This window comes from Mus pahari, chromosome 2, assembly GCF_900095145.1.
Source record: "Mus pahari chromosome 2, PAHARI_EIJ_v1.1, whole genome shotgun sequence".
Taxonomy (NCBI): Eukaryota; Metazoa; Chordata; class Mammalia; order Rodentia; family Muridae; genus Mus; species Mus pahari.
In genome coordinates, this window is record NC_034591.1 from 107,709,061 (window position 1) to 107,734,078 (window position 25,018).

Here is a 25,018-nt window from a genome sequence, read left to right on the forward strand (position 1 = left end):
TATCCATGTATCTATGTATCCATGTATCCATGTATCTATGTATCTATGTATCCATGTATCTATGTATCTATGTATCCATGTATCTATGTATCTATGTATCCATGTATCTATGTATCCATGTATCTATGTATCCATGTATCCATGTATCTATGTATCTATGTATCCATGTATCTATGTATCTATGTATCCATGTATCTATGTATCTATCTATCTAATCCATCCTCTGACCTACTCACAGCATTACAAAGCTGATAAGTACAGGCCCCAGAGTCCATGTTTCAGTTAGCATCTAAAGGCAGGAAAATGATGACATCCCAGCTGATGAGCAGGCAGGCAAGAGTCCCCTTTACTGAGCCTTGTCTATTAAGGTCTCCAATTGACAAGGCAAAGCTACTGAATAAGAAAGGCCGCCTGCTGTTTTGACCCACAGATCGGATACTAACTTCATGCAATGTGCCCTTGAAGGTTCCTCTGAATGCTTCTAATATAACCTTCTGGCACCTGCGGCCCAGTGCAGTGGGCACAGCCAACCCTCTCAGCAGCATACCCTGTGTGCATCTGTGCCAAGTTTCCTTCTATAAGGAGATGGACTGGAGTCCATCCTCATCACTCCATCTTACCTTAACCCCCTTAAAGACCTGATTTCCAAACCAGGTCACACTCTGAAGGAGCTGGGGTTATAACTTCAATACAAGAAGTTAGGAGGATGACAATTCAACACATAGTAGGCCCACAACAGGGAAAGAGTTCTTTTCTGTACCAGCTGGACATCTGCACTGGCATGATCTTCCTGCTGCTCAGTTTAGCAGTGAGCAAAGGCAACAAGTGTCTCTTGTGGTAATTCAGGGAGGTCTTGGCTAGCAACAATGCCCCCATGCATCCGATCTCCCTGAATTCAATACCACCTTTCCACCTCACTACCACAGGAAAATTGCCAACACAGAAGACAGTGCCAGAGCCTGGCCTGGTCCACAGTGCCTCAGCCCAAGGGCTGGTTCCACATATCATTGGGTAAGGTGGTAAGGTTAGAGAGGACATGAGTCCCTTGTGTCCCCAGAGGACATGGGTTCCTCTCTCTACCCTTGCCTGAATTCTATTCCTTTACCAGGCTGGAGCTATGCCAGCACAGCATTTCCCAGTCCATAGCAGTTTAGCCAAATTGACTCTCTACTGAATTTCCCACCTGCCTACCACCCCCCTCGGACACACACTGGCCAGAAGTCTGGCCAAAGTGCCTGAAGTGAGAGGGCAGCTGGCCAGAGCCTGAAACACTGCACACTGCCCTGCAGCAGATGTCTTCTGCAAAGACCCACTTCAGCCCTAGTGAGCAGATACTGGGTACCTGGAGACTGCTTCCTGCTTCTGTTCCTGTGCATGAGTGGTGGGATACTGTCTGAGCACCCATAATCAAACTGTCCTGAGACTTAACCACCCAAGTGGAGGGACTCAGCTGTGCAGGCCTTGTCCAGAGCTGTGAGCCTGCACTTGGGTAACCAGAGCGATGTTTCCCTGCCCTGGTTCCCAAACCACTTTTCCAACTTCCTGCTGAGACCCTGAACTCCCAAGTGGCTCCATGACCCTCTGTTCCCTTGCCTGTGGCCTTTATTTTCCCTTGCTTTATTTGAGCTCTTTCTCTCTCTCTCTCTCTCTCTCCTTCCTTCCTCCCTCCCTCCCTCCCTCCCCCCCTCCCTCCCTCCCTTCCTTTCCTCACTCTCCCTTTCCTTCTTTGAGACAGAGTTTTCCTGTGTAGCTCTGGCTATCTTAGAACTTGCTGTGTAGACCAGGTTGGCCTCAAACTCAGATATCCACCTGCCTCCCAGAGCTGAGATTAAAGATGTGTACCACCATACCTGGTGTCTGTGGCTTTCTTCATAGCCCTAACAAGTGTCCTGTTCACACCCTTGTTCTCAAATCCTTCCCCAGGATATACTGCCTTTCCTTGTGAGCCTGGTAAGTCCTCTCCCAGCTCCCAGCTCTGCAGTTTAACTCAGCCTCTTCCCTTTCTTGGAGGAAGTGACTTCTCTCCTCAGTAATCACCTTGGTCTGAACTTAGAACCTCACTGATAAGAGCACTTGCATTTGCTGAGGACCAACTGGGTCTCAGGTACCCATTCCCTTTCTCCCAGCCAGCAACTTTCCTAAGCTCGTTTCAGCTTAGGGACCTGCACATCATGGGAAGAAAGTGACTTGCTGTTATCACCATGGTTGTCTCTGTTTCCAAATATTCCCAACACCTGCATCCTACCACATAGGTTCCACAAGAATCCTGATCCAGGCCAGGAGATGCAGTCTCAATACCCTCCCACAGTGGGCAGGACTTTGTGACAGTGCAATGTGATGCAGGTGTTTTCTGAGGTCTGGACACACAAGTTAACAAAGTCCTACTGGGCTCTTCCTCTTAGTCACCCCAATGTACCACTTTCTAAGGCAGTGGTTTTAAACCTCCTTAATGTTGCAACCCTTTAATACTTCTTTTGGTTTGTTTGTTTGTTTTGTTTTGTTTTTTCAAGACATGGTATCTCTGTATAGCCCTGGCTGTCCTGGAACTCACTTTGTAGACCAGGCTGGCCTCCAACTCAGAAATGCCTCTGCCTCCCAAGTGCTGGGATTAAAGGCATGTGCCACCACGGCCCGACCCTTTAATATTTCTTAATTCTTAATGTTGTCATGACCCCAACCATAAAATTACTTTTGTTGCTAATTCATAACTGTAATTTTGCTACTGTAAGAATCATAATGTAAATATTTTTGAAGATAGAGGTTTGCCAAAGGGGTTGTGAACCACAGGTTGAAGACCAACCACTGCTCTAAGGTTGAGGAAGCCTGGATCACAGGGGTGGGGATGAGGTCAGGGGTGCTTCTAGAAATCCAACCCAGGCCTCAAGATGTGCCAGGGGACAGTAAATAGAGAAATCTCTGCTCAAAAGAAAAGAACCATCGGTTTAAACCACTAGGTTCTGCATTCATTTGCTATACAGCCACAGCAACTACAATATTATAGTGATCCAGGAAGTGTTAATTGGCACTGGGTAATGAATAGCCTGGGTAAGCTGATGGCATGCTATCTCTGTGACATCAGGAAAACAAATCTCTCTGGTCTCAATCTTCTTCCTGGAACCAACCACATTGCTTCCCTTTTCTTTCTGTTGGGTTTGGGGTGGAAGCAAATAAAATTCACTTCAGAGACAGAAATTTATCTTACTTTTTTCTTGTAAGTTTTTAAAAATTTATATGTGAATGTGTGTCCAGGTGTACACATGTGTGCATCTATCTGCATGTTTATATGTGTCTAATAGGATGAATGAGAATGGCTTCCATAGGTACATATATTTGAATGCTTGCTCTCTAGTTGGTAGAACTATTTTGGGAAGGATCAGGAGGTGTGGTCTTGGAGGAGGTATGCAACTGAGGGTGGGTTTTGAGGTTTCAAAAGCCCACACCAGGCCCAGTCTGACTCTCTCTGCTCCCAATTAAAAGATAAGATTTAAGCTCTTAGCTACTGCTTCAGCACCAGGCCTGACTGTCTGCTACCTTGCTCCTGCTGGACTTACCCTCTAAAACTTTAAGTAGGTTCCTAGTTAAATGCTTTCTTTTGGGCTGGTAAGATGGCTCAGTGGGTAAGAGCACCCGACTGCTTTTCCGAAGGTCCTGAGTTCAAATCCCAGCAACCTCATGGTGGCTCACAACCATCCGCAACGAGATTTGACTCCCTCTTCTGGAGTGTCTGAAGGCAGCTACAATGTACTTACATATAATAAATAAATAAGTCTAAAAAAAATGCTTTCTTTTGTAAGTTGCCTTGGTATTGATCTCTCTTCACAGCAACAATAATAAGACTGTCTCTGTGTGTATGTGTACACCATTGCCTGTGGATTCCAAGATTACTTGGAGCTAGAGTGACCAGCTATGGTGAGCCTCCCAACATAGGTGCTTGGCACCTAACTTAGGTCTTCTACAAGAGCAACAAGCACCCTTAACAGCCCAGACACCTCTCTAGGCTCCCTTTATTTTTTTCTTTGTGGTCCCCACCCACCCACTTGCCATGAAGTGGCATGGAACCTTGGCCTTGGGCATGCTAGGTAAGCTCTCTGCCATCGAGCCACAAGTTCAACCCAGCAGTATTCACTAGACAGGATGTCACTCATTGAGGCAGCACAAACACCTAACACCTACATCTCAGTGATGGAGAGTTTTTGCCATCAATCCATGCAAGACTGCATGGATTCTCATGAGCCTGCAGAGCCCTCAGGCTGTCCTAATCCTGATAGACGGAGACAAGACCTGAGACGTGGCGAGCAGCAAGTGCTTATATTTCCTCAAAGCCCTGACAGGCCCCTTTTTAATCCATGCCCCCAGGAGCCCTCTGAGCCCTATATGGTGCCCATGGTTGGGGAGCAGCCTCACAAGTTAGTGTTCTGACTTGTAAAACCCAGGCCTCAGGAAGTAAGTGAATAACTGGTATGCTGTGAGCTGTTTCCACTAACCACCATGTTTGGAGGATAGGGTATAAGGTCAGTATGTAACAAGGTAGGGGCCCCTGAGGTCCCTCTCCTGGGAAACTGGAATCCCATAGTAGAAGCTTAGATGAGTGACATTACACCACACTGCTGAACGCTGAGAGCCCCGGAGGCAACTTCACACCACTGGCACACCTCTTCGTCTCACTCTTCCTCTTAGCTTTTACAATAAAAACATCACAAGGCTTCTAATACTCTGCTTGGCAAGAATGTAGAGCTAATGTTCACCCATATGCTGTCACAAACTCTTTAGAAAGTGACCTTGCTAAGCCCAGGAGAGTTGAAGGCTCTCACTCACACACTACCCTGTACACATCCACAGGAATGCCACAGCTCAAGAGCTAGGAAGCACAAGAAAGGATGAATCACTGCCCTGACTATAACTTTGAACATGCAGCTATTTGTGTAATGGAATCCAACACACCAACACAGATGAATGGAGGGGGACCATACACAACAACATGATGAATCTCTCTAGTGATGTGTTGAATGAATGGGTTGGGGTTAGAACTCAGTGGTAGAACACTTGCCTGGTGCATTTGAAGAATTTTTCTCTCCAGTATTGAATAAATAAACCTTAAAAGACTGAATGCATAAACCAAGTTGCAATGTTTTTTGTTTTTTTTTTTAAAGACAAGGTCTCCCTACATATCCCTGGCTGTCTTTGAACTAACAGATAGACCCCACCTGTGCCTCTACCTCTCAAGTGCTGTGACTTGAATTTACCTCCACACCTCACAGCTAAGAGTGACTTGCATAACCACATGCAGTGGTGCTGTTCATAACACCCAAGGCAGGAGCAACTGCAGTGTCCCCCTCCCCCCAATATAGAAGCAAAATAGGGTAGAAACTTCCAGTAGATTGAGCTTTAGAAAGGAAGACAGCTGTGGCCCATGTTAGACTGCAGATAGACCTTGGAGACAGTATACCAAATGAAACAAGAAGTCTCTCAAGGACAAATACTTGAGGTGGGGACCCTAGAAATAGAAAGTAGCACTGTGGGGCTATGGGGAGTTAGGATCAGTGTTTAATGGGGACAGAATTTTGATTTGTGAAATTGGGAACATTCTAGAGGTGGGTGGTGGGTGTGAATATAGTTCTACAGGGACCAGTGAATTGGTTACCATGGTGGCTTTTATGGGGCTCAATGGTGCACATCTGTGTTCCTAGCAATTGAAGGCTGAAGCAGGAGGGTGTTTTGAACCCAGTTCAGAGCCAGCTCTGCCAGCACAATGAAATAATGAAAGTATTTGTTTGTTTGGTTTTGAGACAGGGTCTCACCATGTAGCTCTGGCTGACCTGGAACTTTGTAGACCAGGCTACCTCTAACTCACAGAGATCTATCTGCCTGCCTCTGCATCTGTACTGGAATCAAAGCAGGTTCTATGTTACATATTTTACCACAAAATATTTAAAGCAAATAGCAGAACATCCTGTTATGTATTTCAAGTTGAAAATGGGGGAACCCATCTTATGTATTAGCAAAGTCACCAAACTGTACCTGGAAATGCAGGATCCTGACATGAGGTTCTGCTGGGCTCTGGGTCTAGGATGTAAGCAGGATGAGACTTGAGAGGCTGCACAGGGCCATCTTATGCCAGAGGACAGAAAGGTCTTCCTTGTTTTCTCTGTATCTGGTTTATTTCATTAACAACACCCTCAGATGTTCCTCTCATGGATAAAGAGTCTGCAGCTTCCTACCCACAGCAGTAAGAAACCAGAGGCATTCCTCAACAGTTCAGTATGATTTCTAGTTAAAGAAGTCACAAGTTCCAACCAGACCCAGCCACTGGCGGGGCTCCAGAATCAGTCTACATTAACTTACGACCACTAATGAAGAATAATTAACAGCTTCAAGGGAGCCTGGCACACCCTGTGTTTAGAAGTGGTTAATTATGCATTGTCTGCACAACACCCTTTTCATACTCTTTAAGTTTTGGGTCGCAGTTTTAAACAAGGAAATATGGCATCAGGCGAAAAGCCAAGTGGCTGTGCTCAAAGCCTCTGTGAGGAGAGCCCCTGGGGCTGCATAGCCACTAGCTAAACCTCACCAGATACACCTCACCAGATACAGAGCCTCTGGTGCTTTCACGCACTTTTCCAGAGTCCCCAAAGAGCTGCTAAAGGGGTGGGTAGCAGACCTGGCCACCTTAGAGAGTGCCCAGCAGAGCATCAGAGAATGGATAAAGAGACTTCCTGAAGCTCCTGGCCAAACAGGAGCTGACTGCATCCAAAGTTCCTGTTCGTGTCCTTGATACACCATCATGGTTGTGGTGAGCAGTGGATGGAAAGAGGACAAATCCCTGCTTTGAGCATGGTGCTCACCTCAGTGAATAGCCATCAGCACTCAGTGAGCAGTACAGTAGCTTCTCTGGCCTTGTTTACCTTATGACTATACTCTGAATTAGCCTTGTAACTACAGCCAAAGTATATCCTCCTGTGTCTCAGTTTTTTAACCTAGAAAGTGGGATGTGCCCACCTCCCTCTGCTCAGGTCAGTGCCTTCAATGGAGAGTCGTAGGCAGCAGGTGTCAGAGCCTCAGCATTTATATCACTGTCCTGCCTTTCTTTGTAACCACCTCCCCACTGCTTCCTCCTCACCTTTGAATAGTCTAAATAAACAAGTACTGTCCACTGCTGGCAACCAAATCCAGTGTCTACCCCCAGGCATCATTCAGACATCATCACCAACAGTAAGCCTTCCCAGCTCCTCCTGGAGGCCTCCTTTATGCTGAAGAGTCTTGTAGCTGTCCATCCCTGCCTCAGCTTTCAGGCTTGTTAGTGGGTCTCCCTTGGCAGGCTGGGAGCCCTGAAGGAAAGGGCATATGCACTGAATAAGAACCTGCCACATGGATAGGTGGGAGGGCTGCTGTTGGCTTGTATCTTTTACTCTTGGACCATGTGGCCCTTAGTGTAAACCTGAGTTTGCCATAGCCAAGGTCCTTAATGGGCTCTCCAGTGATTACAGCACAACATCCAGCCCTGATGATGTCATGTGGCTTTTCTCGTGTCCTGAAGACCCTCAGTTCTTTCAAAGTCCTTAGGCTTGTCCCATGCTTTGCTAGCAAAGCCCTTCAGACATGCCCTCCGCTGTAAGAGGTCACTTCTGGAAGTTCCACTCAGACACAGACACTCTGTTCTGCCAAGGCTCTGATCACATGCCTCCTACAGCGGACAGAATATGCTCCTTTTCTTCTCATGGTCTGAAGCTATAGATAACTGAAAAAGTCTGTCTCAGAACAGAGAGACCTGAGTTTTAATCCCCAGGCCACACGGACACAGCTCTGTGCTTGTGTCTCACTTATCTCAGCTTCATGAAGGGCTGTACTGCCCCCCCCCCTTTGGGGGGGGATGAGATTAACAACAGTATAATTCTCCACCCTCGTGCTAAGGATCAAGCACAGGTGTTCCTGGGCACACAGGGCATTCAGCCCTGGAGGGACACACATAACCTAAGAGACAAAAGTCTCTCCAGCTGTATGTACTGTGTGTGCTGAGGCCCTGATGCAAGCACCTACAGCTCATGTGGCTGGAGTAATCAGATGCAGGACGGGCCTCACTGCTTGGCACTCACCCAAGTACGGAGACTTCCTTTCTATAGTGGCTGTGGGACCCTCAGCATCCTCTTCCAAGAAAGTCCTCTAGGAATGGAAAGCAAAGCTTCCACACTTTCCCAGAACTGCATGCATACTAATGGCCATGAACTTCACAGAGTGTGAAGTCAGGAAAAAGTAATTCCCCCAGAGTAGATGAAATAGTTTGTTTCTTGAAGTTTGTAATTACAGCCATCCAGATGTCCCTGCCATGACCACATGGCAGTCTACTGCAGGACATAGCATGAATAACTTGAGCAGAGTGTACATGGAGACCACACACACACACACACACACACAGACACACACCACCACCACCACCACCACCACCACCACATTTAAATACTTTATATATACTTTCCAAAGATATAAAGACTCATAATCCCCCACACACATACTCATAGCCATTCTCATACATTTACACACACACACACACAAACACACACACTCAGGCTTTCAGCCCCAGTCCTTGTCAATGTGGGAAGCAACACTCAAATCCCACTTATTACAGCTGTCAGGTCCAAATTTCTGCTGATGGGGAAATGGGCTCAAAGAAAAAAAGTGGCCTGTCCCAGGTGGTACTTAGAGCAAAGATGCTCAACTTCAGTCCTCTGACCTCAGGGTCAGGTGGTCCCCAGTCTGCCAACCCTGATCTGTGCTGAGTGGTGGAATCACCCAATTCACTTGTCATAGCAACTCTTCTACTGGAAGGAGTGTGACTACAGGCCAGGGCTACATTGTTGCCTTCCTGGAAGCCAGACCTATTCAGTACCTCAATGGCTCCCTGGGTTGACACAGCAGCAAGAATTATGCAGCAGGGCTATACTCTAGCATGGTCAAGGAACCATGTCTTTACAGAACCCCTTCTAGTAGTTTGCAGCCTGGAGGGAGAAGAAGGATTGTTAAGCCAAGTTGCAGGGTGGACCACACTAAGTGCCACCAGCATTTCCTGGCCAGTAGCAGGGACCCTGAGCTGAAATAGGACAGTCATGAAGCTGGGCAGGTTCAGGATGAACTTTCTTCCCTCACGGCCTAGGTCCTCTGCAGAGGGGGATCTGCTTACCTTTTATAGGCCCCATGCAACGGCTGCAGGCACAGGAACTGCCAGTAATCCAGGCAAAAAGACTTGAACTTGAGCATTTTCACTTTCCAGTCTCTAGTGGACTGCAGTGGTGTCTCCAGAGAGACACAGCAAGGGGCTGCTAGGAGGTGGAGGCCTGGCCGCTGGTCCCTGCCGCGGCCCCCACTTACATGGCCCAGCCTTGCCTAGTACAGCTCACACAGTGCGCGCCTCCAATACAAAGAGCAGCCAGCACAAAAGCCTGCAGCTCATCCGCGTGCACGCTCTCACCGGGCAGGCTCACGCTGCTGTCTCTGGTGCCCGGTGCTTCTGGGGGCTCTCTTGGGGGTCCCCAAAGCAAACCAGTGCATCCCTGGTTATGCTGAACTGTGGGGGCCCCCAGCCCATCTTCCTGAGGAGCCTGTGAGTGATGGCTTCTGCAGCTGCTCTGCCAGCTCTTTTTCCAACTAAGCCGGGGTTCTGATGGCGAACCAGTGTCCACCCACCTGCTTTGACTGAGTGGCAGAGACAGGGCAAGCTGGGGGGTGGGGGGGGNGGGGGGGAGCAGGGAGGGAGGGGTCCAGGTGACAGACAGACACTTGCCTCCTCCGCTGCCAGATAAATTATGTGTGGAGGAATCCCAGCCTGGCCTGCAAGACTGAAAACTCACCACGTAGCCACATGGTGCTTGCGGTGGGGGTAACTGGGCTCTGAGAGGCAATAGGAAAGACTGACAAGGCCGCCAGCTCCGTTGCCCAGGCGACAGGAACACATTGATAAAATCTAAAATGGAACCGCAATGACAGCTGCTCATTGGCTGCTAGAAGAGACTCCTGTAGCTAATGAGGGAGGGTGGGAGGGCAGTGGCTGGGCTGAGGGGCCTTGGCCAAACAGGGCATTGTTTCCCAGGCTGAGTCTGGGACTCTGTGGGCCATAAGGCCTGGTAGATGCAGGCTAAAAGCAGAATCCATCCTCTGTCTCCTTTCCTGTCCCTTGGTTGGTTGGCTAGTTTCTCTATCAACTCCAGTGGCCCATTCCTCACATACCAGCCAGTGACCTTAATGCATCATTTTGTTTCCAGACACCAATTTGATGCCCACCCTACCCCACCCCCACACCCCATCCTGTTGCACTCAGAATAAAGAAAGGCAGGGTTCCTCACCAAGCAACTGTTGGACACTCTGCTAGTGGTCTGACCTCTCTGGTACCTGGACACAGAGCCTACCTGTCCCCCTTTCCCCCTGGTGCATCCTTTTAGCCCTGAGTAAGGTTCCCTCTGCTAAGAATGCCTCACACCTGATCATATCCCCATTACGACTCAGATGCCTACCTTCCCTAGATGTCCCAATAAAGCAGCTCAGCCTCCTTTGTCACCAAGTGTGATTCCTCCTGGATGCCTGACTCTTGTCTGACCCACAGTTTCCTTCATCAGCTTGGAGTGCCCCCAGGGAGGGACCACATATTTCCATCAATGGCTGCACCAGCAGCTGCTCCACCATCAGCAGGGGAAAGTATGAGAACCTTAGAAGGCAACTGGGACGATCTCAGAACCCAAGGGAGTTTCCTAAGTGCCAATCTCACTTGGTCATCTCAGGCTCCAAATCTGTATCAATTTGCATCTTTACAAAGAAGGCTACTTTCTCCCTACAGATGAGAAAACAAAAACTCAGGGAACATCCTGTGTTCAAGATGTATATACACAGAGCTCCAAGTCCAGCAGCTAGGAGAGACCTGAGCTCCATGCACCCTGAGCTAGAAAGCCCAGCTCCTAAGAACAGGGTGGAGACCTGTACAAAGTCAAGCAAGGCACCTGGCCTGGCAAGACAATTTCACCTGTAGCCACCAGCAAGCTCTCCATCTACAACAGGTGTCCTCAACCAGAGATGACTTGTCACCAGTGTGTTACCACCTGGGTAACACCTAGAGAAGTGTTTGGTTGTCACCAGCAGGGCTGGTGTTGAGGGATAATTAGATGCTACCAATTATGCTACTCAGTACAGAAAAGGATTCTCAACCCTGACTTCTCTGTTGGAAGTGCTGGGCTGAGAAACTGGGTCTAGAGAGTGGGTCCTGGGGTTATCGGACTGGAGGAGTGCAGGAGCCAGAGCAAGCTCCACTGCATGCACTGGACTGCTGCGGATGAGGAAGGGGGACGGTTACACCATCATTCTCAGAACTGAGCAGGACCTCCTACTTCATAAGCAGAAGACAGCTGAGGGGCAGGCAGGGAAGGGGAGGTGACCATCTGTCTGAGAGATGACCCTGTTTGCCAAGGTGGCTTATGCTGTTCCCTTCCCCCACCCAGAGTGCCACCACCCCCTTCTTGGGACAAGGACATTGGCTTCCCTCTCACGCATGTGGCAGAGGAAGCTGGCTATGCCTGTGAAAGGCGGCAATTACTGGCTGGGACCTTTGTTTCTGATTTCCCAGGCTGTGGAGCCTTTAGAACCTTGGTGGGGCGGGGCGGGGCAGGGTAGGGATAGGCTGTGGCACTCTTCCACCAGAGCTTGAAGCACACTTTCTCAGGGGCTTGCAGATCCCTGCCCCCGTAAGGAGGCCACAGAGGCCAGGTGGCTGGAGGGGTGCAGTGGAGCCCTGGGTCTCAGACACGGATCTGGTCCAATCTTCCTGATCTCTCTGGGTCCATCTTTCTCAAGTAAAGAATGTGCACACACAGGAGCTGGCTCTGGCAAATCCAAAGGGGGCTGTGAGGATTCCAAAGCAGGTCACACATATCACAGGTAACAGAGATTTCAGCAGATGTCATTTAGCATCTGCTTCAATGCTGTGCTGCAAACATACTGTACATGCTCCACCTCAGGGCTTTGGCACTAGTTCCCAGAAGAGATGCAGATCCCATCCCGCCCACCAAGGCTAGCCAGCTGAGACTCCTCAGAACTACTTCCCCTAACTTCCCTCTGGTCACTCGGTGCCATTTACCCTTTTCCTTCAGTCCTTGTCATGCCCCTCCCTGGGACATTATACTAAGAAGTGGAATTTGTGCCTTTGTTGCAAAGCCCTGCCACATAGATGCAAGGGTAGCAGGACAGTGGCTGTGGTGTCCTGAGGGCTTGACATCGACAGATACTCAGGAACCAGGGTTGAATGAAGGAGTGGCTACCTGAGCCTTCCTCTGACCCCCAGCTCTGCCCTCTAGGAAGCAAAGGGCTACCCTAGCCACAGCCCTGCCTGGTCTGGAGAGACCTTGGGCTAACTTTGATGTGAACTATACAGCCATCTCCAGTCAGTAGGGGACTCAATCAACCCCATTCAGTCCTCACATATTCTGAATCAAGAGCTCCATCTACCTTTTCTTCCCTTCATTCCTGGGATTTCTGGCACTTCCTTTAGTAGGCCCCCACCGCTGTGGGGTGACAAAGGGGTTCATGCAGATGGAGACACTACTCTTAGCAACTCCACTAGGTTCTAGAAAGTGACAGAGGCTCAGCTGTCCACTGGAGTTTCTTGAACTTTTTTCTCTGGGGCCCAGCATACCCTGCCCTGGATACCCTCAGACATAAGGGTATACTGAGCCAGCCTGGGCTGGGAACTGTGAGTGTATCCAAGTGTGAGCATGGACTGTAAATCCTGAAGTGGGTTATGGTCCTGGCATACCCTAGTACTGCTGTGTGGAAGCCCATGGGCAAATGTCTCCTTGGAAGGAACCAGGACTAAAAAATGTTCTGGATCTCATGTATGCAAGAGTCTGACAACCACATGAGAAACTGGTGTGTCAAGTGTGTCACACATGTGGGTAGGACTGGGACAGCATATACATCAGAACCCCAAGGCTCAGATCCCAGCTCTGTCTCCCTGGTAGATACTAAACAAGCAATGTCTACCATAGGGCCACAACTGTCCTGTCTCACTGGGTATAATTAAATGAATCTCTGTAGTAGTAAGTGGCACTGGAGTATACATACACAGAATTGTGTACACATCTTGGGGCAATGCCCAGCTCTGGGAATGTGAACAGAGACTACTACCTCCTTGTTATATGCATGTACAAGGGCTAGGAATTGCCCACTACAATTTTCACATTTCTATATAGCATTGCCAGTAGCCTGACATGCAGTCTGGCCCTGCTTAGTGTACCCAGTTCACATCACATACGTTTCCTCTATTCCAAAAACCAAGTTCCTGAGTGGCCACATCTCCCACCCTGGCTCCTGAACCCTCAGTCCTGCACAGTCTGGGCCTTTTTCTGGGAGTGGCTCAAAATACAACTCCAAATGGGACAGCCAACTTCAAATCCTACCACACAGTACAGATGCACCTCAACTCTAGTCACATCAAATCAACACACACACACACACACACACACACACACACACACACACACACACACACAGTTCTTAGAGCCACTCCTGCCCATGATACAGGGAGCAAAGCTCTTTGGGCCCTAGCAAGGGCAGGAGTCCAATATCTAATTTTTCTTTGGGTAGGTTTTGGCTTTGTTTGTTTTGAGGCAGAGTGTCAAGAGTCTTGCCTATGTAGCCAAGGATGATCTGAAACTTATCTTCTGCTTCCATCTACTAAGTGCAGGGATCACAGATGTGCACTACCACTCTTGATTATACAGATGGAACCCAAAGCCTTTTGCATACTAAGCAAAGGCTCTACCAACTGAGCTTCACGTCCAGCCAAGTATCTAATAATCAATCTTTCCAGTAAAAATGGAGTGCGCTTTTTTTTGAAGACCCTGGATAAGAACATTGAGATCTGAAGCATACAGAAACAGCACCAGGCCTCCAGCACACTGCCAATCAATGGAAATTCCAGGCTCTCACTGACTCCAGCTTTGGTTGTCATGGGAACTGCCTACTGCAGGCTGCTCCTCCTGGAACTCCAGCCTTGGATCTTGCAACAATCAGCCTCAGCACAACCCGACTTCCAGAGGACCTCAGTTCTGCTGAGGGAGGCCTTGGGCCTCCTTGCTTGGGAGATCTTGGGAGTCCTTGCTTGGGAGATCTGCTTCAATTGTACGTATTTTTCTGGGGGCATATCAGCAGGACCTGTGACATCTGGGGAAGCTGGGGGGTCTTCTACTAGGAAGGTCAATTCTCACCACCCCCAAGGGTTCCTCTCCACCCCAGGTGAAATGTGAGCCTTGGTGGCCTTGAGACAGGAGAGGCAGATCAGGACAGTACCTGTATCGGTCAGTGGAGAGGCTGCTTCCGGTTTCCAGGGAGCTCCTGGGGTGGTAAAAGCGAGACAGGGTTACTAATGGTCCCACAGCAAGCCCCTTGGCACCCTGCCCGCTCAGGTCACGTGGGTGGCCTCAGACAAGAAACCATGTGCTTTAACTTCCCTCTGATGTCCCCAGAGGTTGCACTGCCACCCACACCTCAGCCTGGTACTGGCACAAAGGGTCTTTGGCAATGCCAGTCCATCTGCTTCCTTCTCAGATGAGGAAACCAAGGTTGGGGAGAGGATGTACTACAGACAGGGTCAAATAGCTCTCAGGTCTGAGATTTTTCCCCCCCAAAGAGAGAATGTGATTCTGGGAATCATGATAGAAGGCCTTGTTCATAAGCAAGCTCCTACAGCTGAGCTACATCCAGTCCTGGGCTGGGATTTAAATTTGCATATAGTTAACAGGGTACTGCCATGATCCTTCCTCTAAAGAGTCCTGACCAGACTTTACAGATTCCACATTGGGAGAGGAAGCCCAAGCCCCACTCCCTGTCCCAGTTCACAGCCCTGTGGTGCAGCTCTGGGCCCCAAAGCCTGGTTCCCAATTCTTTCTTTGATCAAACTATAGCTGTGCTAATGGTGTATGAGTAGGACTGGCCACACTAGGATCATATCTTGACCCCTTCATGTACCAGCTGTGAAATAAGCTTGGTGTAAGTCATTTCCCATCCCATGTCTCAGTCTCCCTGTGTGTGAAAAGGAAACAGTAGTGAGGCAAGCTTGCCCTGCCCAGGACCACACTCCACATTCTCCCCTGTATTCTACAGTATTGGGGTGAGGGGGTCCAGTTGTCACCTTCTACTGGTCATGTGGGAACATCTGCTAGGAAAGGGCAGTTCTGCTGTATGTGGTGTGAATAAATATGGATCTCATAGGCTCATATATTTGAATGCTTAGCCACCAGGGAGTGGTGCTATTTGAGAAGGATTAGGAGGTGTGGTCTTACTGAAGTAGGTATGGCATTGGTGGAAAAAGTAGGCCACTGGGGGTAGGCTTTGAGGTATCAAAAGCCTATGCCAGACCTAGTCCCTGTATCTGTCTCTGTCTGTCCTCCAACACCCACCCCCACCTCTGCCTATGGATCAGGATGTAGCTCTTATTCTCCAGCACCCCACCTGCCTGCTGACATGCCTCCTGCCATAATAATGGACTAGGCTCCTGAAACTGTAAGCAAATGTGAGAGCCAAATTTGTTTTAAGTTTTTGTTACTGTCCCTAAGAGATCCATTAAACCTGTAAGCCCCTTGCCCAAGGTCAGATACTTCCTGAATTCCTGGGGGCTATTTATGTAAGATAACAAGCCACAAGTTTGATCCAACTGACTGGATGTGCTTGATCACATGTAGGTGGAGGTACATAGGCAGAAAGCTTGCCATTGATTGGATGTAGGCAGGAGATATGTAGGCAGGAAGTACGTCAGGATATATACTTGCTCCTGATTGTATATAGGTAGGAGGTATGTAGACAAGAAGTATGTTCAGTGTGTATGCTTCCCCGTGACTTGACCTGGTAGGAAGTATGTAGCCTTAGAGGTTTGTCTTTATAAACCTCTGGAAAATGTGACTTGTGGCCATCTTCTGGGAACTCTGGAATGGATCTGGCCAGGGTCCATCTTCCTAGCCAGTATTTAATGCAAGCTTGCTTCAAATCAGGCTCAAAAACTGTGGTAATGATCTTAATCTCGTACAATGGGATTAACACAAGCCCTCAGTTAAATGCCTTCCTTTTTAAGAATTGCCTTGGTCATGGTGTTTCTTCAGCAAAAGAATAGTGACCAAGACAGAGAAGTTGATACCATGGACTGGGGGTACTGCTGTGACAGGCCTGATCATGCTGCTTGTGAGGAGGATGTGGATTTGGATTAAGAAAGCAGTTGAATGCTTTAAATGAGCTTTAATGGGCTATACTAGTATAACTGTGAAAGAAGTGGTGCAGACAGCAATGTGAATAGCTCAAGAAGTTTCAGAGGGGAAGGATATTAGTAAGTGATCAAGAGGCCCTCATCCTAAAAATCTGCCTGAAGCTAAATTGGAGAATTTTTAATTAATGACAATGGTAGAGGAGATTTCAAGACAGCCTAGTATTGACTGTGTTGCATGGTTATTGGTGGTTATTCTTATGCATATCTATAATGAAAAGGAGTAAGCTGAGCAAGAAAAAACAAAACAAAACAAAACGTAGTTTGAGGAGAAAAGTAGCACCAGGGAATGTAATATTGGAGCCAAGGCCAGTGTTCAAGGAAATAAAAGTAAAGCCTAATGCTAAATGGAATAAAGTGACCTCAGGGCAAGACACCACTCAGCTAAGGTTCCAACTCCTGAAAAGGAATTAAAGAAAGGCTTAAGCAGTGAAGGAAACCATCAGCAACGGAAGCCGATACAATGTGACTGAAGGAAGAGGCCAAATTCCTGAGCCGCTTCCACCTCATAGTTCTGGCTTCAGAGTCAAGATTAAAATAAAGGGGTTGTGCAATCTCCCTCCACCACTAAGGAGAGCTGCTGAGGCCAGGCCTGTATCAAGCTTGTCCCTGCAGAGAAGCCAAGAGTCGGCCACTGCATAAAGTTCTGAATGTAAAACCTCAATTGCTGGATTGTGTTTGTGATCCCAAGATGATGAAGATACTAAAGTCATGAGATACATGCGAAGGAGAGCTGTAGACCTGGTGTGGAACCAGCCCAAGAGAGAAGTGTATTGCAGTAAACAAAGCTAAAAGGAATTGGAGATCTAAAGACTGGTTTGACATCAAACATAGAGATACAGAATTTGGAGTTTGCCCAGCTGGGTTTCATTCTTGGTTTGATCCAGTATTTCCTCACTATGTTCCCTTTCCTCTCTTTTGGAGTTGAAATTCTATTCTGTCCCACTGTATGTTAGAAATATGTAATCTTTTTCATTTTAATTTTACAGGGGCTTACAATTTAAAAAGAGAGAGACGGTCATGAGTCCCAGAAAAGACTTGGACTTTGGATTTTTAAACAATGTTGTGACTGTGAAAGACTCTGAGAGCTACCGATTACATGTTGCATTGTGATATTGCTATAAGCCTATGGGGGCCAGGGAGTGAAATATGGTGGTTTGAATAAGAATGGCCCCATAGGCTCATATATTTGAATGCTTTATCACCAGGGGGTGGCACTATTCGAGCGGGATTAGGAGGCATGGCCTTGTTTGGAGGAAGTGTGTCACTGGGAGCCAGTTTGGAGGTTTCAGAAGTCCATGCACCCAGGCCCAATCACTATTCTTTCTCTCTCTCTTTGTCTCTTTGTCTCTCTCTGTCTCTCTTCTCTGTCTCTGTCTGTCTGTCTGTCTAAAGATCAGGATGTAGCTCCTAGCTACTTCTCCAGCACCATGCCTGTCTGCTGTCATATTTGTTGCCATGATGATAATGGACTAAGCCCCTTTATAAGAGTTGCCTTGATCGTAACATTTCTTTACAGCAATAGAACATTGACTAAGACTTCCTGGGACTGACTTTCTCTGTAATGCCCTGCTGGCTTCCCACACAGGATACCTTCTCCTATTGCAGTGGGCACTATCCACATCCCCAAACCAGGACTTCCTGCTGTTCTTATGGGAGACTATGTGTGACCACTGCTTGGACATTCCAAGCAGAATGCTGGGTGCCTATATCAGCAATCCAAATTTCAGCCTCAGTTCTCCTACTGTCCTTGCACTAGGGCCTTGCCAGAACCTGTACTCTGCTGAAGGCCAATGAGCTCTCTCTGCTGTGGTCTGCTGTGGAGCCAAAGCTCCCTAGGTCTACACACCACCAGCTCTAGAGCAACTCTACCTGGTATTAATGGTCCACTGAACAGGCCAAGCAGAGAACCATGGGGGTGTGGGGGTGGGCAGAGTCAAGAACTTTCTAGAATGCTCACAGTCCATCTGGGTAGCCATATGGTAGCCAACAGGGCATTGAGGAAGCAGTGGGCAGGGCTAGTAAACAGGATCCATGATGACATGAGTGGCAGGTTGGCCTTTAGAAACCTTACCTGAATGAGGGACCAGTGCTTATCCCCCAAGCCTGGCTGTCAGTCACAGACACTTCATGTAAAGTAATACCAGGGTAAGCTAACAAGATGCCTCCAGATGGTGCTAGGCCCCCTGGATACCCTGCCATAGGACAGGGATTCCACCCTCACTGATGATTCTATCCCAGCATTGCCCCTGCTGTGACCACAGCAACGTGTAGCGTGCAATGGGAAGTCCATCTCACACAGGGCCCTATCTGCTTTATCTTATCCTCCCATGAGCCTTACAAGGCACAAGGAGTCATTTCTCTTTTTGTAGGTAAGGAGAGTCTTGGGAGCAGCACACATACAGTATCACATTTTACTCTCCCATCTACCCAGCAGTAAGTAACCTCCTCTTAGCCCTTGAGAAGCCCACTCCCATATCAAATGTTAACTCCTTGTGCAGCCCTCTCCTACTGCCTTCCTTGCTTCCACTCCATGAAGACACTTTTCTTCTTTGTTCCCTCTTCACCTCTTTTTCTAGGGATGTGTTTGGTCCTAGGATTAGACAGACATGAACTGGGCCATACCCTCCCACCAGAAAACTCAGACAGCAAAGTCCTTGTATGACAAGGGAACTGAGAGGCACAAGGCACAGGGCCAAGAGCATAACCCTTGCTGCCATCTATGGACATAGCTTTCTGACTGACTTCTTTAACCAATGTCCTTTCCCTCAGAAGATTCCATGGAGGCTGACCTGACCATTCCATAGCCCCTGCATGTTGTGGTGACCCCTGACATGCAACCAGGCCCAGTATCTGAGAGGATCCCAGCCTGAAACCCTCTGTCCTCCATCCTGTGGCCAGGCTGCCTGAGGTCTTGGGTGCCAAAGACAGGGAGCCCACTCCTGCCTTTCCTTTCTTACTGTTTCCTGCTCAACAACATTCATTTAGGACCCCAGCCTGGGCCCTGAATGAGATATGAATTCACCTAAGTCTTCTAGGATTATGGAGGGCAAATGGCAAACTGCCTCTTAGTGCCACTAAAGGTATCTAAGAGACCTCAGAGTGTCATGACTACCATAAGAGTGTTTACAGCACCAAGATATCAGACCTGTAAGAATAAAACCTTAAGTCCAGAGCCAAGGGCCAGAGTTCAAACCCCAGCTGCTCCACACTAGCTTAAGCAAGGTGGCTAATATGTCTGTGCCTCCACATAGCTTCTTCGCTGGTAGCATTAGGGAGTATTAAATGGGTTAATATAGTTCAAGGACTCAGAACAATGCCAGGAACTCTAAATTTCGCAAATGAGAAGACACAATTCCAAAGGCTGGCACATATAACATTAAGTCATGCATATATTAGTGATGATAACAATGCCTACAACAAAATACAAATTAACACATCCTATTAGCACATTGATTCTGTTGAATGGAGATTTGTTTTACCTGTATGTACACATTCTTTATTCGCATATGGAGCCAGGGAGTAAGGGGAACCTGCATCTCTTCTCCTGCCAGCTCAGAACTCCTCCTACTCCTCTGACGCTGCTGCTTCCTACCCTGGGGACCCCAGAGTCTGAGGATTCCTGGACCAGGATCAAGATCAGCCAGTCAGGTTCTGCAGCCCCTTTCCTGCAACTCTGAAGAGGGCATCCAGGCCAGCCTGAGGTCCCAACCCCATTCTAAGCACTGCTATTCCATGCTCTGCCCCCAAACTGTTCTTCGGCAACCCAGGAAGGCAACTATTTCTTTTCCAGAACCTACTAGATGCTTCCTCCCTGGTAAGAGGCACCAGACATGGACACAGTTCAAGAGAAGGACAGGCAGCTCTGTGGTTGGGAGTCAGAGAGGCTTGCTCCCTGGAACTGGATGGGGGATGGGGCACAGGGCAGTGTTCTGGGGTCTGGATGCTGGCTATACACATATTTGTTTGTGATGGGTCTACTAGCCTCACACTGCTAGAGTACATAACAGTTTATCAAAACTTATGTTATAGATGAAAATCAGCATGGCTACTCCAGCCTCCAATGTGCAGTCAGCCAAGAGCCCAGGCCTTGGGCACCAAGGAGCTAACATTAATCTCTTCTCTCATAAGCAGCCATCTCTGGCCTTGGTCTCCTCTACCAAGTGCTTCTGTCCCTGGCTGAACACAGGATGCTCTGGGTCCTTAGGGGCCATTTCTGAGTCTTGGTACCCCACCCTCTTTGGCACAACCTCAGATTCACAGAATATATAGGGAGACCCTGCATTAAAACCTTGGCTACTCCAGTAAGAACACCTTAAATGCAGAGTGCTACCATCTCTATGAAAAGGACATCAATCAATCAGTGCACAGAACTTAGGACTGTGTACACTAGTATACAAGCCTCTGTGCATGTGCATGTGCATGCATGCATGTCTGGCTGTGTAACTCTGCAATTTGGGTGATCTTAGGTGGAAAGATGCATTATGCTGTCTCTCCACCATCCTAGAGCCCTGGCTACTGCTCATCTCTATAACTGTATTATTGAGAATGTTATACAGATAGTCATGTGGATGAGAATACTTAAGGCTGGCTTTCTCACTCAGCAAGGTTATCTGATACTCATTGAGGTGTCACATTCCTTTTCACTACTGAGTACTATTCCATGGCACAGATGTACCTCAGCTGACTTATTATTGGATACAATGGTGTGGTGACTGAATGTTCCTCAAGGCCGATCTGTTAAAGGATTGGTCCCTAGCTCAGTGTAATCCAGAGGTGATAGAACCTTTGCATCTTGCTGGAGTGTGTCCTTGAAGGGATCTGTGGGACTCTGGGCTCTTCCTCTTTCTTTCTCTTGCGTCCTCCCCATGAGGCAAATGATTTTGTTCTATCGAATGCTTCCCATCATGTCACACTGCCTTGTCACAAAACAGGCTGGAGACAGCTTAACAGTTAAGAGCACTTGTTGTTCTCAAAGAACAGGTCTTGGCTTGGATTTCTAGCACCCATATCAGGCAGCTTACAACCATCTGTACCTCCAGTTTCAGAGCATTCAGTGGCCTCTTCAATCCTCCAAGGGCACCAGGCATACACATGGTACACAGATATACATAGAGGTAAAACACCCATACCCATAAAGTTAAAAAAAATAATAAAAATAAATAAAGTAATGGGGTCAAGTGACCTTGGACTGAGATTCTAAAACCATGAGCCAAAATAGACTTTTTCTTTAGAAGCTAATGTTTTTAGTTTTATTGTAGCCTGGAAAGCTGACTAACAGCAGGAGCATCTGGGCGATGTCCAGTTGCCTCTGTGGTGAATGCGCTGTTAGGAGCCTGTGGACACAGGCTGTGAACACAGAGCTTCCATTCTCTGGAAGGAGACAGCCCAAGGGTACCTCGACTGGCTGCTATGAGAAAGTGTGTTTATTATTAAAACAAACCACGCTGACTCGGAGCAGCTGCCCACTCTGCTCTCCCTGTGGCAATGAGGTGAATGACCTCACTCCCCCACAGCCTTCCTGGTTTTGCACCAGCAGTATTCCTTCTTTTGTTTGTTTGTTTTTTTCGAGAGAGGGTTTCTCTGTGTAGTCCTGGCTGTCCTGGAACTCACTCTGTAGTCCAGGCTGGCCTGGAACTCAGAAATTCACCTGCCTCTGCCTCCCAAGTGCTGGGATTAAAGGCGTGTGCCACCACGCCCGACGTTTTTGTTTGTTTGTTTGTTTGTTTTAAGTATTCCTTATTTTAATGCATTTCATTTGGGTATCTGAGCTGTGGGCTATCATGTGAAGAAAAAGATGGAGCTTGTTCCTGAAAGAGATAGGGAGGCCAGGAAGAAGGCCCACTGCTCAATGCTGGCCCAGTCTGAGGGAGAGCTGGTGGCTGGTAATGGTGGTGGTGTGGCGGTTGTATGTGTGTGTGAGACAGACTTCGAGCTCCCTCCTTAGGTGTTGGCTCAAAGCATGGTGCTGTTCTAAGGGGCACACCTGTGGAAACTCCAAGGGGGCAATGCTTATTTGAGCTGAATCTTCCTTTCAGAGAAAGCTAAAAGCAAAGAAGATTCAGTCAGGCCTAGAAGAGGGTTGCTTAGAGTGAACTTGCTTCACTTTCCAGAGTGAAGGGAAGCCACTGCCTTCTGTAACGCATTCCTTACTTCTTATTAGATAGTGAGGAACACACTAAGAATTGGGTAGAAAGGGAACCCTGAAGCTGGGGAGGAGGCTCAGTCAGTAAAGTGCTTGCACACAAGCATGAGGACCTGAGTTCAGACCCCCAACATTCATGTAAAAAGCTGGATATGGTAGCACAGTCCTGGAACCCTAGTGCTGGAGATACAGATACAAGAGGATCCCTTGGCCTCATTGGCCAGCTGCAAGCTTCAGGTTCAATGAGAGACCCTGTCTCAAAATCCAAAAGACACCCATTATCTTTCTCTACATATGCACAAACATACATTGTACATGTGCATGTGCATGTATGCACACACACATACACACAAACACATACACACACATACACAAACACACACACACACACACACACACACACACACACACACACACGGTAAGTACTCCTTGGAGACACAGTGTGACTGCTTCAGGATGTTTCTGCTGGTTTTGGTCTCAGGAAGCTGCACTGGGGCTGTGAATATTTGTGATGTCCATTCTATGACACTATGCCCCCACTAAGTGTGTGCTTAAGGGCTGAAGGCACATTCCTTCCTGCCCTTTGTGGATATGGAGTGAATGGCAAATTTCCTAGCTCACTGGAGTGGCTGTGGGCTTGGCTCAGCTCTCTTGCCTCCCTGGTCAACAGGTCATAGCAGCAACTCAATGGGGTGTCTGTGCTCCTTCATGGCTGTTCTTGGAACCGTGGGCACAGGGTGGAGATGTTTTTATGGCCTTGGGTAACTCAGATGGCCGCATGAGAAAGTTCAGTCCCACCTCTTCTAGCCAGCAGTGGAGTGTTTGTCTGTCTTCAGAACTTTTGAAGTTTCTCTGTTTGGGGCAAACATTATGGCATGAGAGAAGATGGTAGGCACCATTGTGCTCCAAATCTCCTCCCTGCCAGGCCCCAGTCCCTCTGTGTAGACACTAGGTACTGGCATTCTACAGCAGAACTATTTAGCTATGCTAAGATGAGGCACTCAAGAGCCCATGTTCCTGGTCATTCTGTGGCTGCAGAACAGAGAGCCTAGCATGGAGGTCAGTTGTCCCTTTACTCAGAACAAAGGATACTGTCACTCTATACCCAGGACTTCCAAAGCACAGACACAACAGAGGAACTGTCTGCATGGGCAGAACACCTTGGGGTGGGTGGGGGGAGGTGACAAGGAACCATTATCCCAGGGCCTACAACAGGCTGGATGGACACCTCATGATCCCATACCCAGTGTCACATACTGGGGCTGGATACTTTCCTGATCTGCTCACTGGGCTTTAGCATAGGCTGGTACCAGTGCTGGTCTTGTGAGCTATAGGGCTTTTTTGCCCAGGCCTCTCTTTCCTCAGCTGTAAACAGGCTCATCTTCATGCCTTGGACAGGGAGTCTGAGGTGCCAGTGGGCAGACTCACCCTTCATCCTATCTGACCCTGAACCTCATCCTCAGGCCTCTGAGTAAAACAGCCAAAGGTGACTTATTGGCTTTCCTGTGCTCACTCTGGCTCAAACACAGCCCTGCCTACCAGCCAGGGTGGCCCACCTCAGACACAGGGAGATGATTGTCCCTAGGTCCGCCTCTACATTACTCCTTGCCGCCAGGCTGCCCTGCCCAGAGTTCAGGCAGAGTCTGGAAATTCCAGCTGCAGGGGAAAACACCTCTAGAGGCCTTGGACCGGGTATGTGGAAAGAGCCAGGGGCCCAGGTGAGACAGGGTATCATCTGGACTCTGGGCCTGGGTCTCTCCTTTACACTGGAAGGAGTTTTATTTTTATTTTTTTATTTTTTAGAACAGTGGTCATCAGCTCTGGGAGAGTGCAATTTGAGACAGTGAGTCATTTTATTTGTTTAGCCTGGCACCTACTCAGTGCCAAAGCAACCTCTTACACAGAGACATTCTCCAACATGCCTGATGGATGCCAAACACCATGGCAACCATGATCATAGTATTGGGTTTTCTTATAAGCACGCATTCAACACACAGTATATAAAACAGATGCAGTGAGGGTTAATAGCCACAACTACCCGGGCTGGAGAGATGGCTCAGTGGGTAAAAGCACTTGTTGCTCTTGCAGAGGACTGGTTTAGTTCCTAGCATATACATCATTACAACCATCTGTCACGCAGTTCCAGAGTATCCAATGCCCTCTTCTGGCCACTGTAGGGACTGTACACATGAAGTACATTTAGATGCAGTCAAAACACTCAATAACAACCATAATACACCATAATAAAAGTCACAGAAAACCTACCAAATTATTTCTGGAGTTTTTCATTTAATATTTTCAAGCTTTGGTTGTTTGTGGAAAACTAAAAGTATAGGCAGCAAAAGCCAAGGGCAGAGGACCACTGTGAGTGCATGAATGACAATGGCCCAGTAGGCTCATATATTTGAGTGCTTGGTCCCCAGTTGATGGAACCATCCGGGAGGATTAGGAGGTGTGGCCTTGTTGGAGAAAGTATATCACTAGGGGCAAGGGTGGGCTTTGATGTTTCAAAAACCCACACCAATCCCAGTTAGATCTCTCTGCCTTTTATTTGTGGATCAAGATGTAAGTTCTAAGCTACTGCTCCAGTG

At 48.1% G+C, this 25,018-nt stretch overlaps 1 protein-coding gene across 7 annotated transcripts in view; it reads right to left on the reverse strand.

Moving 5' to 3' along the window:
- The window catches only part of Iqsec1 (IQ motif and Sec7 domain 1), a 329,946-nt gene that overhangs the window by 115,206 nt on the left and 189,722 nt on the right, over positions 1–25,018 (reverse strand). For 4 of the 7 annotated variants that reach the window (XM_029535251.1, XM_029535248.1, XM_029535250.1 and 1 more), the window contains one exon: positions 14,320–14,364. The exons of 2 other annotated variants lie outside the window; for them this stretch is intronic. In XM_029535251.1, the coding sequence (XP_029391111.1) occupies positions 14,320–14,364 (45 nt within the window). Of the gene's footprint in view, positions 1–9,172; positions 9,587–14,319; positions 14,365–25,018 lie in introns of those variants that run through there. One more of the 7 variants, XM_029535249.1, reaches the window with a different exon arrangement.